The 12,500-nt window shown below is 46.6% G+C and overlaps 1 protein-coding gene across 1 annotated transcript in view; it reads left to right on the top strand.

The window, feature by feature from the left end:
* znf638 (zinc finger protein 638) overlaps nucleotides 1-12,500 on the top strand; it is a 33,029-nt gene that overhangs the window by 17,238 nt on the left and 3,291 nt on the right. The window contains exons 11-20 of the mRNA XM_084189493.1: nucleotides 584-727; nucleotides 1,108-1,233; nucleotides 3,295-3,333; nucleotides 3,888-4,016; nucleotides 5,934-6,070; nucleotides 6,712-7,783; nucleotides 7,981-8,214; nucleotides 8,390-8,431; nucleotides 8,743-10,482; nucleotides 10,723-10,819. Coding sequence (XP_084045619.1) covers nucleotides 584-727; nucleotides 1,108-1,233; nucleotides 3,295-3,333; nucleotides 3,888-4,016; nucleotides 5,934-6,070; nucleotides 6,712-7,783; nucleotides 7,981-8,214; nucleotides 8,390-8,431; nucleotides 8,743-10,482; nucleotides 10,723-10,819 — 3,760 coding nt within the window. The remainder of the gene's footprint in view (nucleotides 1-583; nucleotides 728-1,107; nucleotides 1,234-3,294; nucleotides 3,334-3,887; nucleotides 4,017-5,933; nucleotides 6,071-6,711; nucleotides 7,784-7,980; nucleotides 8,215-8,389; nucleotides 8,432-8,742; nucleotides 10,483-10,722; nucleotides 10,820-12,500) is intronic.

Below are 12,500 nucleotides of genomic sequence, written 5' to 3'. Positions count from 1 at the left end.
CCGTGGAGGCGGGATATGGTTTCTGTCGTCTGGCCCTAAATAAAGTTGTATTTTATTTTGTCCGTATAATTATGAATTAGAATTAGGAAAAACTTTATTGTGCCCGCAATTTGGAAATGTCTCTTCGGCTTCACAGCATTAAAAACAGACATTAAACATACATTAATCATATTAAAAGTGGGGCGGCAGGTAGCTTGTTGTGCCAGTAACCGAAAGGTCGCTGGTTCTAATCCCCGAGCCGACTAGGTGAAAAAAAATCTGTCCATGTGCCCTTGAGCAAGGCACTTAACATTAGACTGCTAAAAATGTAAACGGTGACGTTCAGTGATGTTTGATGGTCTGTGGGTCAGGAGAAAAACGAATCCTTGTTTCTCACTCTTCCTTGACGTGTGTGTGTGTGTGTGTGTGTGTGTGTGTGTGTGTGTGTGTGTGTGTGTGTGTGTGTGTGTGTGTGTGTGTGTGTGTGTGTGTGTGTGTGTGTGTGTGTGTGTGTGTGTGTGTGTGTGTGTGTGTGTGTGTGTGTGTGTGTGTGTGTGTGTGTGTGTGTGTGTGTGTGTGTGTGTGTGTGTGTGCGTGCGTGTAGCCTGACTATGTGAATAGTAGGTTTGTGATGATTGAAGGTTTACCAGACTCCGGCTATACAGAGGAAGACGTTCTGGCTCTGGTGAATCCTTATGGATATATACCTGGACTCGACAACTGTTTCATACTGCCCAGCCAGAGATGGGTAGGTTGGCTGTGTGTGTGTGGTTTTCATGGCAGGAGGTGGCTGGATTTAGGGGGCATTTTAGAGGCCCCCAAGCTTGGCAGTGTAGAGGAATACTTGCATTTTTAAAAAAATCCAATTTCTACATTATAGCCGTTTTAAAGCTAATTTCCTGCAATTCTATGCATTTTAACTTGCCTAATGTAGTGTTATTTTGCTCAAACATAATAACAAAATCAAAACTGCAAAATACATTATTTTGTTATATATATATATATATTTTTTTTTTTTACCTGTTTTTGTTATTGTTGATTCTTTAACGTTGGATCCGATATGTCGATGCGGTACTATAACTTGGGCGGTTGTTGTTGTCTTGGTAATGAGTGTGTTTGTCCCAACAGGCCATCGTCCGTATGGAGAGACTGAAGAGCATTTCTATGTTGACGGACTACAGACTGTTTCCTCCAAAACTACTAGATTGTCCCCTCACCTTCACCTTGACCCACCTTGAAACAAACCACATTCAGGTAACACACACACAGTGGTGTAAAGTACTTAAGTAAAAATACTTGAAAGTACTACTTAAGTACAGTTGAACTCGGAGGTTTACGTACACCTTAGCCAAATACATTTAAACTCAGTTTTTCACAATTCCTGACATTTTAATCCTAATAAGAATTCCCTGTCTTAGGTCAGTTAGGATCACCACTTTATTTTAAGAATGTGAAATGTCAGAATAATAGTAGAGAGAATGATTTATTTAAGCTTTTATAGCTTTCATCACATTCCCAGTGGGTCAGAAGTTTACATACACTCAATTAGTATTTGGTAGCATTGCCTTTAAATTGTTTAACTTGGGTCAAACGTTTCGGGTAGCCTTCCACAAGCTTCCCACAATAAGTTGGGTGAATTTTGGCCCATTCCTCCTGACAGAGCTGGGTTTGTAGGCCTCCTTGCTCGCACACGCTTTTTCTATAGGATTGAGGTCAGGGCTTTGTGATGGCCACTCCAATACCTTGACTTTGTTGTCCTTAAGCCATTTTGCCACTACTTTGGAAGTATGTTTGGGGTCATTGTCCATTTGGAAGACCCATTTGCGACCAAGCTTTAACTTCCTGACTGATGTCTTGAGATGTTGCTTCAATATATCCACATAATTTTCCTTCCTCATGATGCCATCTATTTTGTGAAGTGCACCAGTCCCTCCTGCAGCAAAGCACCCCCACAGCATGATACTGCCACCCCTGTGCATCACGGTTGGGATGGTGTTCTTCGACTTGCAAGTCATCCCCTTTTTCCTCCAAACATAATGATGGTCATTATGGCCAAACAGTTCTATTTTTGTTTCATCAGACCAGAGGACATTTCTCCAAAAAGTACGGTCTTTGTCCCCATGTGCAGTTTCAAACCGTAGTCTGACTTTTTTATGGCGGTTTTGGAGCAGTGGCTTCTTCCTTGCTGAGCGGCCTTTCAGGTTATGTCGATATAGGACTCGTTTTACTGTGGATATAGATACTTTTGTACCCGTTTCCTCCAGCATCTTCACAAGGTCCTTTGCTGTTGTTCTGGGTTTGATTTGCACTTTTCGCACCAAAGTACGTTCATCTCTAGGAGACAGAACGCGTCTCCTTCCTGAGCGGTATGACGGCTGCGTGGTCCCATGGTGTTTATACTTGCGTACTATTGTTTGTACAGATGAACGTGGTACCTTCAGGCGTTTGGAAATTGCTCCCAATGATGAACCAGACTTGTGGAGGTCTGGGCTGATTTATTTTGTTTTTCCCATGATGTCAAGCAAAGAGGCACTGAGTTTGACGGTAGGCCTTGAAATACATCCACAGGTACACCTCCAATTAAATAAAATGATGTCAATCAGCCTATCAGAAACTATAGTTTGTTAACAAGAAATGTGTGGAGTGGTTGGAAAAACAATGACTCCAACCTGTGTATGTAAACTTCCGACTTCAACTGTTGTTGTTTTTTTTGTGTATCTGTACTTTAATTTACTATTTCTATTTTTGACAACTTCACTTCACTACATTCCTAAAGAAAATGATGTACTTTTTACTCCATACATTTCGCCTTGACACCCAAAAGTACTCGTTACATTTTGAATGCTTAGCAGGACCCTTTGGAAAATGGTCTAATTCACGCACCTTATCAAGAGAACGTCCCTGGTCATCCCTACTGCCTCTGATCTGGAGGACTCACTAAACACACATGTTTCGTTTGTAAATTATCGGAGTGAAGTGTGCCCCTGGCTACCCGTAAAATAAAATAAAACAAGAAAATGGAGCCGTATGGTTTGATTTAAAATAAGGAATTTGAAATGATTTCTACTTTTGATACTTAAATATATTTTAGCAATTACATTTACTTTTTGATACTTAAGTAGATTTTAAACCAAATACTTTTGGACTTTTACATACTCAAGTAGTATTTTACTGGGTGACATTCACATTTACTTGAGTCATTTTCTATGAAGGTATCTTTTACTTTTACTCAAGTATGACAATCGGGTACTTTTTCCACCACTGCACGAACATACACAGTCCAGTCATCATAGGTGTTTGTTCTTTGTATTGCAGGAGTATGCGTACACATTTCTGAAGGGCATCACCACTTCGGTAAGTTCATACATTTAAGTAGAAAGGTTACATTTCCTGCAACGACAATAAATGGGTCCAAAACATGTATTTTTACTGCTCTAATTATGTGGGTAACCAGTTTATAATAGCAATAAGGCACCTCAGGGGTTTGTGGTATATTGCGTTGCGTCGTGACTAGCCGTGGTGTAATGGCCATATACCACACCCCCTCAGGCCTAATTGCTTAATATACCTTGCTTTGATAACCCCTTTATAACCTGTTAATGACCCCTTTATAACCTGTTAATGACCCCTTTATAACCCGTTAATGACCCCTTTATAACCCGTTAATGACCCCTTTATAACCTGTTAATGACCCCTTTATAACCTGTTAATGACCCCTTTATAACCTGTTAATGTCCCCTTTATAACCTGTTAATGTCCCCTTTATAACCTGTTAATGACCCCTTTATAACCTGTTAATGACCCCTTTATAACCTGTTAATGACCCCTTTATAACCTGTTAGTAAACCCTTTATAACCTGTTAATGTCCCCTTAATAACCTGTTAGTAAACCCTCTGTCTGTCAACAGGACCCAACGTTGAAGGAACGTCTTCTGATTGTCAGTAACGTCCCTATACGCACCACAGCAGTCCAGGAGGTTCACAACCTCGTCAAACGCTTCGGAGCCTACCTCGACTCGCTGTCTCTGATCAACAGGGTGAGAATGAGTTGCCAGGTCCTTATATAAATGAGTCGGAATGAGAATGAGTTGCCGGTTCCTGATATAAATGAGTCAGAATGAGAATGAGTTGCCAGTTCCTGATATAAATGAGTCAGAATGAGAATGAGTTGCCAGTTCCTGATATAAATGAGTCAGAATGAGTTGCCGGTTCCTGATATAAATGAGTCAGAATGAGAATGAGTTGCCAGTTCCTGATATAAATGAGTCAGAATGAGTTGCCAGTTCCTGATATAAATGAGTCAGAATGAGAATGAGTTGCCAGTTCCTGATATAAATGAGTCAGAATGAGAATGAGTTGCCAGTTCCTGATATAAATGAGTCAGAATGAGTTGCCAGTTCCTGATATAAATGAGTCAGAATGAGAATGAGTTGCCAGTTCCTGATATAAATGAGTCAGAATGAGTTGCCAGTTCCTGATATAAATGAGTCAGAATGAGAATGCGTTACCAGGTCCTGATATAAATGAGTCAGAATGAGTTGCTAGTACACTCGACGACGAGACACTTGCGTTCAGTCTGCATGGTCAATGCAGCACATGCTACAATGTTGATGACAACGATTGCTGTTTTCACTTTGCTTCTAAGTATAAATCCACTAGCATTCTATAATTTACATTATTAGTTTGTGTTTCTCACGTCTGCAAACAGCTAGTTTGTCTTTTCTTAGCTTGTTGAGCCTCAATCTTGTCAACCACTCATGCTAATCGCTAGCTAGCTAATACATGTACTGAGTCAGAGCAAATGTAGTTGGCTATACAGCGTGATAATACCAGTGATGGTGTAGACCTAAATGCAAGTGTAAACCTAAGTGGAAACCTAAATCAACAGTATCTTCTAAATCAAAGAGGAATACGCAAAGCATGAATATGTTAGCTACATGAAGTAGCTAAGAGAGCATTCAATGTAGCCAAAGATTTGAATTGAACAGTATAAAACAATCAGAATGGAGAAATCACTTAATGTTCAGTACCGGTCAAAGGTTTGGACACGCCTACTCATTCAAGGGTTTTTATGTATTTAATTTTTTACTATTTTCTACATTGTAGAATAATAGTGAAGACATCAAACCTATGAAATAACACATATGGAATCATGTAGTAACAATTTCTCACACAATACATTTTACAGAAACAAAAAGATCCCACCTTGTCGAGCGTGTTATGGAAAGTTTACTGACAAATTTGCTGTTTCCATCAGGCCTGTCGATTTGTATTTAATTTTTTGTCCGACATACTTTACTTGCATAAGAAGGTTGGAACCTGGTTATTTCAAGTTTCTTCCTCAAACAATCAATGGTAGTAAGAAAGCACAACTTAGTTTATATACGTTTCTTTCTTTTTTTTTACATACACGGCACATACTTGTCCTTACGCCTCTCTACATCTCTATCTCTCTACATCTCTCTCTATCTCTCTACATCTCTATCTCTCTACATCTATCTCTCTACATCTCTCTCTATCTCTGTCTATCTCTACATCTCTCTCTATCTCTCTACATCTCTCTCTATCTCTCTACATCTCTATCTTTCTACATCTCTCTCTATCTCTCTCTATCTCTCTACATCTCTGTCGATCTTTCTCTATCTCTCTACATCTCTCTCTACATCTCTCTACATCTCTCTATCTTTCTACATCTCTGTCCATCTCTCTCTCTCTATCTCTCTCCCTCTCTCTCTATCTCTCTACATCTCTCTCTATCTCTCTACATCTCTCTATCTCTCTATATCTCTCTATATCTCTCTACATCTCTCTCTATATCTCTCTATCTCTCTACATCTCTCTACATCTCTCTACATCTCTCTACATCTCTCTCTATCTCTCTACATCTCTCTCTATCTTTCTACATCTCTCTCTACATCTCTGTCGATCTTTCTCCCTCTATCTCTATATCTCAGATCTATTTTGAGATGGAGTCGTCGGCGGTGGCGATGGCGGTGTTTCTTCGTTTCCAGAAGTTCCCCTGTGTAGTTCAGAACAACCCTCTCAAGTTCAACATTCTGGTCGAAGTTCAACAGCCCCCAGCTGTCGTCAGGTAAATATCTTAATACCTCAACTTTTCATTGCGTCAAGGTTTTATCCAATCCAAGCATTGTATGACGTCCTGTTTCTAAGGACATAGGATACAATTAGGGCCCAGTGTTTTTCCTAGTCAGAGAACAACTCCTGTCCCGTATGTTCTACTGGAGACCTTTTAGACCGATCTGGGCAGGGAACAACTCCTGTCCCGTATGTTCTACTGGAGACCTTTTAGACCGATCTGGGCAGGGAACAACTCCTGTCCCGTATGTTCTACTGGAGACCTTTTAGACCGATCTGGGCAGGGAACAACTCCTGTCCCGTATGTTCTACTGGAGACCTTTTAGACCGATCTGGGCAGGGAACAACTCCTGTCCCGTATGTTCTACTGGAGACCTTTTAGACCGATCTGGGCAGGGAACAACTCCTGTCCCGTATGTTCTACTGGAGACCTTTTAGACCGATCTGGGCAGGGAGACCTTTTAGACCGATCTGGGCAGGAAACAACTCCTGTCCCTTATGTTCTACTGGAGACCTTCAGGCTGATCTGGGCAGGGAACAACTCCTGTCCCGTATGTTCTACTAGAGACCTTTAGGCTGATCTGGGCATGTAAACATCACCTTATTATAATCTACACGTTTGTCTTGTCATTTCAGCACCAAAGGCAAGAAGAAAGCGTTCAAAGGCAAGAAACCTGTAGCTAAAGGTGCAGCGACACCAGTTAAACCCGTTAAGTCCACTACTGACGGTACCAGCACCAACGCTAGATCCACAGCCACCGCTACCACTCGGCCTGTTGCTGTGGCTGCCAAGCAACCGGGTGACGTCATGGGGGCCAAGCAACCAGGAAGTGACATCATAGCGATAAATTCCGACGGAAAGACAAGGGTGGTGGGGCCTGGAGGAAAAGAGGGTGGAGAGACTAAGGAAGAGAGGAAAGGAGGAGAGAAAACAATGAAGGAGGAAGCAGTAAAGGAAAATAAGGAGTTTGTTGTTTCCACCTCATTACCCACGGTTGCCAAGGAAGAGGTCGCCATGGAAACCCAGAGCAGCGTCGCCTCGACCAGTGAGATTGCAGCAGGTCGCACCAAGAAGGGCAGTGACGTCATTACAGTGGTTAGTGAAACCATGACGATTGTGACCGCAACAGAACCAAGTCCGATCGCCACGGAACCTGTTGACCTGACGACAACCTCTGACAACGACCAAAGCCAAACCGCCGCAGTGGAGGCTGCTAAAGGCGAGAATGGAGAACCCGTAGCAAGGACTGCCACTCACTCTCTGTCTGTCGCGGTTAATGATGTCATCACCAGCGACGTCACCAATCCCGTCGACTCCGAAACACCGGTAACGTCGGCCCCTGTGCCGGTAGAAGACAAACTTCTGGACTTTCCTCCAGTAACTGACGAGATCCTCAAGGCCCTGGAGGCTGCGGTGCACCAGCATCGCATGGGGAGACAGGCTAAACAGGAACAGGACCAGGCCAAGCCTCTACCCAACAGGAAGAGCCCTGCAGCTGAGGAGACGGCGCAGACGGATAACCAGGTCCCGGCCGAGCCAGAAGACGAGACTGGGGAGACTATGAAAAAAGAGGAGACCCAGCCAGAGAAGAAGTCACACCCAGAGAAGAAGTCACAGCCAGACAAAAAGCCTCTGACAACACCGGCTAAAAAGACCACAGACACTAAGAAACCACCTTCAGGACCCGGGAAACCGGACCACAACAATGTATGTATTTTAATAACAATTGTAATGATGATAATGATGAATTTGTTAAGGGACAGATTTGAATCACCGACAGTCTGATTGATTGCACCTTCATGCTTAAGCTTCTGCTAATATTTTAAGGTATGTTTTGTACTGAGGCAATTCTTCATGTATTTAAATGTCTAATAAAATACATGAATTAATTCAACCGGGGAAAGACCCAGTGCTCTGGAGGGAGAGGCCGGCGCCGCGACCGCTTTTCCCCAGAAAGGAGAGACTCTTCCAGGCATAGAAGCAGCCGGGCTCCTTCCGAGGAGGAGCAGGGTCCTCCGACGTCGAGACACGGCAACTCGTCTAGCTCCTCTTCTGGCTCCCGCAGGAGCAGCAGGCGGGACAGCAGCCCCGCCAAGAAGAAGGGGAAGAGAGGGGAGGAGCAGGAGGAGAGGAGCAAGGTAAAAGAAAAGTGAAAATAAAAGGAGAAAAAGGCTTGATGGTGAATGTATGTTTTATATTCAGATTCCAGGTGTTGTTGAAAGGGTGTGACTTTTTTTGTTGTTGCCGTGATTTCTTTCCGTTTCTGAGATAGAAAAGAAATGATCGTATTAAAGGTTTTTGTTTGTTCCACAGAGCCACGGCAGCGGCGGTAAAACGAGCAAGTCTAGAGATGAGGTGAGCAGACGGTGCTTTCAAAATTGGAAGATTTCTAAAAAAAAAACACACCATTTTGAAATGGTAATGTACAGAATCCAAACCACTACAGTCTGTTTGTAGCAAGCTGTTGGATTTGGGTTTCATGTACACCCTCATACATCTTATTCAAACTACAGCACCTCTGTTGAACTTTTGGAGAGAAAAAAAATGTGTATTAAAAAAATTAATAAATTGACCAATCCACCTCTTCAGAGGACAAATATAGTTTTTGTGGAATATTGATTGATTTGAATAATTGATTTAATTGATTGATTCTTATCTCATATTAGGCTACTGGCTACGCGGAAGATGATTTCACGTCTGACGTCATCCCCTTCGACCTGGACCAGTTCAACATGGATGAGTTTGTTACTGTGGATGAGGTGGAAGGGGACGAGGCTGAAAATACCAACCCACCGCAACCATCCTCGTCTTCATCACACAAGACCCAAGACAAAGCCTCGGAAAGGTCAAAACGATCATCCAAACGCAAGAGGGCTACCCCAGATACTCCAACTTCTACTCCGAAATCTAGCCAGGAGCAGGAGACACCCACGTCCAAAAGCCCTTCCTCCTCCTTTACCTCATCTACCCCCCCTGCTCAGAAGACTCCGCGAAAAGCTGCAGCAGTGAAAGCTCAACCACGTGCCGCCTCTGGACGCAAGACCAGGTCCTCAGCTGCTGTTGTAGTTGAAGCAACCAAAGCCGCAGAAACCCAGGAAGCTGACGACGACAACGCCACCATAGTCGATATGGAGGCGGAGCCTGTACCCTTGGAGACTCGGTCTCAGTCGGAAGAGGAAGTAGTGGTCACAAAGGGATGTGACACGGAAGGTGTGGTACCGTCATCCGACCACAAGATGTCAGTGTTGGACACTGCAGTGACGGGGAACGAGGAAGAAAAAAGTGCTGTGTCAGAGAGCGATATGGAGCCTACGCAGGCTGAAAAAGGTGCCTCGGTTCTGGGTACCGAGGCTCAGAATGGAGCCTGTCCACTGGAGCTTGGTCTGACCGATCCGTCTGCCCCAGCCAAGGAGCAAGACCTTCAGAAGGCCCTACAACTACAAGAGGTGGAGACAGTGTCGGGTCACCAGGTGCCCCAATCACTTGTTGACAAAGTACCCAAAGAAGAAGAAAATGGCGGTTTCCAGATACTCGACGAAACCGTGGATGATGACACACCAAGAGACGGAGAAGAGGACAGCCAAGACACTGAAGAACAGTCTGGATCTCTATCTCTGGGTTACCAGGCGCCTGCATCCGCTGAATCTACTCTAGAGGAACACAAAGAGATCTCCAATGAGGAACAAGAATCTGCTTTCCAGATCCTCGACTCTCTAGAAGACAATATGGCCGACTCTCTCACAGGCCGAAGAGATTCTCTACCCGGGGAGATGGAGGGGTTCCAGATAATAGATTCAGTCGATGATCAGACGGAAACGACCCAAGCTCTGGACAACCGTATGACTGAATCTAAATCTCAGGGTGGCTCCAAGCCCCTAAAGGGGAGTGAGAAATCACCCCAGAAGAAGAAGGGTAAGAAGGGGAATAAGAGGATGCCCAAAGCTCCAGAGGTGACCAAGATCCCCACAGGAGAGTCCGAGGGGGGTACCCCAAAAAAGAGTAACGTTGTTACCTTGGATGAGGTGAGCGAGGAGGAGGAGGATTACCCAGATGACGCCGCCGAAGAGGAAGAACTGATTAAGAAACAAAAACTGGTGAAGGAGAAGCAACGAGAGAGGGCGAGCGAGAAGGATAGGACGAGGAGGAGTAGAGAGAGGGAGAGGAGCAAGGAGAAGGAGCGGAAGAGGGAGAAGGAGAGGGTCGGAGTGGATACTGAGGGGTTGGTGACTTTGGATGAGATCGGAGAGGATGAAGGAGGAGTGGAGGGAGAGATGGATGAGGAGACAGACCTGCAAGCTTTGGTCACTTTGGATGAGGTCGTTGGTGAGGAAGGAGCGGAGGGGCGTAGCCTGGAGCCACACCCCATCAGCCAGGAGGACGAATCAGGAGACACCTTCAACCCAGAGGTCAGGAAATGCTGCTGCTTACTTTGTCTGTTTCTCTCTCTCTCTCTCTCTCCTCATCTCTCTCTCCTATTCTCTCTCATCTCTCTCCTCAAAGCTGCACCGCCATGTCAACAGAGCTTGGTGCTTATTATCGGATGTATTAAGTTAAGACTTTTTAATATAATGTTAATGACACCCTTCTCTCGCTCTCTCTCTCTCTCACACACACTACATCCTTTAACCTCCCCTCTCTCCTATCAGACTCTGGTAACCCTGGATGAGGCTGGAGGGGAGGATGATATGGAGGAGGAAGAGCAGAGTCCTGAACCAGCTCAGATCCAGCATGCTGACAACACAGGTCTGTCTCTGCCTGGTCTGTCGGAGGGAGTGTGTCAGAACAGGAGGGGGGAGTGTGTAGGAGGGGGGAGTGTGTCAGAACAGGAGGGGGGAGTGTGTCAGAGCAGGAGGGGGGAGTGTAGGAGGGGGGAGTGTGTCAGAACAGGAGGGGGGAGTGTGTCAGAACAGGAGGGGGGAGTGTAGGAGGGGGGAGTGTGTCAGAACAGGAGGAGGGAGTGTGTCAGAGCAGGAGGGGGGAGTGTGTCAGAACAGGAGGGGGGAGTGTGTCAGAACAGGAGGGGGGAGTGTAGGAGGGGGGAGTGTGTCAGAACAGGAGGGGGGAGTGTGTCAGAACAGGAGGGGGGAGTGTAGGAGGGGGGAGTGTGTCAGAACAGGAGGGGGGAGTGTGTCAGAACAGGAGGGGGGAGTGTAGGAGGGGGGAGTGTGTCAGAACAGGAGGGGGGAGTGTGTCAGAACAGGAGGGGGGAGTGTGTAGGAGGGGGGAGTGTGTCAGAACAGGAGGGGGGAGTGTGTCAGAACAGGAGGGGGGAGTGTGTCAGGACAGGAGGGGGGAGTGTGTAGGAGGGGGGAGTGTGTCAGAACAGGAGGGGGGAGTGTGTCAGAACAGGAGGGGGGAGTGTGTAGGAGGGGGGAGTGTCAGAACAGGAGGGGGGAGTGTGTCAGAACAGGAGGGGGGAGTGTGTCAGGACAGGAGGGGGGAGTGTGTCAGAACAGGAGGGGGGAGTGTGTAGGAGGGGGGAGTGTGTCAGAACAGGAGGAGGGAGTGTGTAGGAGGGGGGAGTGTGTCAGAACAGGAGGAGGGAGTGTGTCAGAACAGGAGGGGGGAGTGTGTAGGAGGGGGGAGTGTGTCAGAACAGGAGGGGGGAGTGTGTCAGAACAGGAGGGGGGAGTGTGTCAGAACAGGAGGGGGGAGTGTAGGAGGGGGGAGTGTGTCAGGACAGGAGGGGGGAGTGTGTAGGAGGGGGGAGTGTGTCAGAACAGGAGGGGGGAGTGTGTCAGGACAGGAGGGGGGAGTGTGTAGGAGGGGGGAGTGTGTCAGAACAGGAGGGGGGAGTGTGTCAGAACAGGAGGGGGGAGTGTGTCAGAACAGGAGGAGGGAGTGTGTAGGAGGGGGGAGTGTGTCAGAACAGGAGGGGGGAGTGTGTCAGAACAGGAGGAGGGAGTGTGTAGGAGGGGGGAGTGTGTCAGAACAGGAGGGGGGAGTGTGTAGGAGGGGGGAGTGTGTCAGAACAGGAGGGGGGAGTGTGTCAGAACAGGAGGGGGGAGTGTGTCAGAACAGGAGGGGGGAGTGTGTAGGAGGGGGGAGTGTGTCAGAACAGGAGGGGGGAGTGTGTCAGAACAGGAGGGGGGAGTGTGTCAGAACAGGAGGGGGGAGTGTGTCAGAACAGGAGGGGGGAGTGTGTAGGAGGGGGGAGTGTGTCAGAACAGGAGGGGGGAGTGTGTCAGAACAGGAGGGGGGAGTGTGTCAGAACAGGAGGGGGGAGTGTGTCAGAACAGGAGGGGGGAGTGTGTCAGAACAGGAGGGGGGAGTGTGTCAGAACAGGAGGGAGTGTGTCAGAACAGGAGGGGGGAGTGTGTCAGAACAGGAGGGGGGAGTGTGTCAGAACAGGAGGGGGGAGTGTGTCAGAACAGGAGGGGGGAGTGTGTCAGAACAGGAGGAGGGAGTGTGTCAGAACAGGAGG

Source organism: Coregonus lavaretus (assembly GCF_964263955.1).
Source record: "Coregonus lavaretus genome assembly, contig: HAP1_SCAFFOLD_2606, whole genome shotgun sequence".
Lineage (NCBI taxonomy): Eukaryota > Metazoa > Chordata > Actinopteri > Salmoniformes > Salmonidae > Coregonus > Coregonus lavaretus.
Note: the sequence above shows the minus strand (reverse complement) of the source record. Positions and strands in the feature narration are given on the sequence as shown.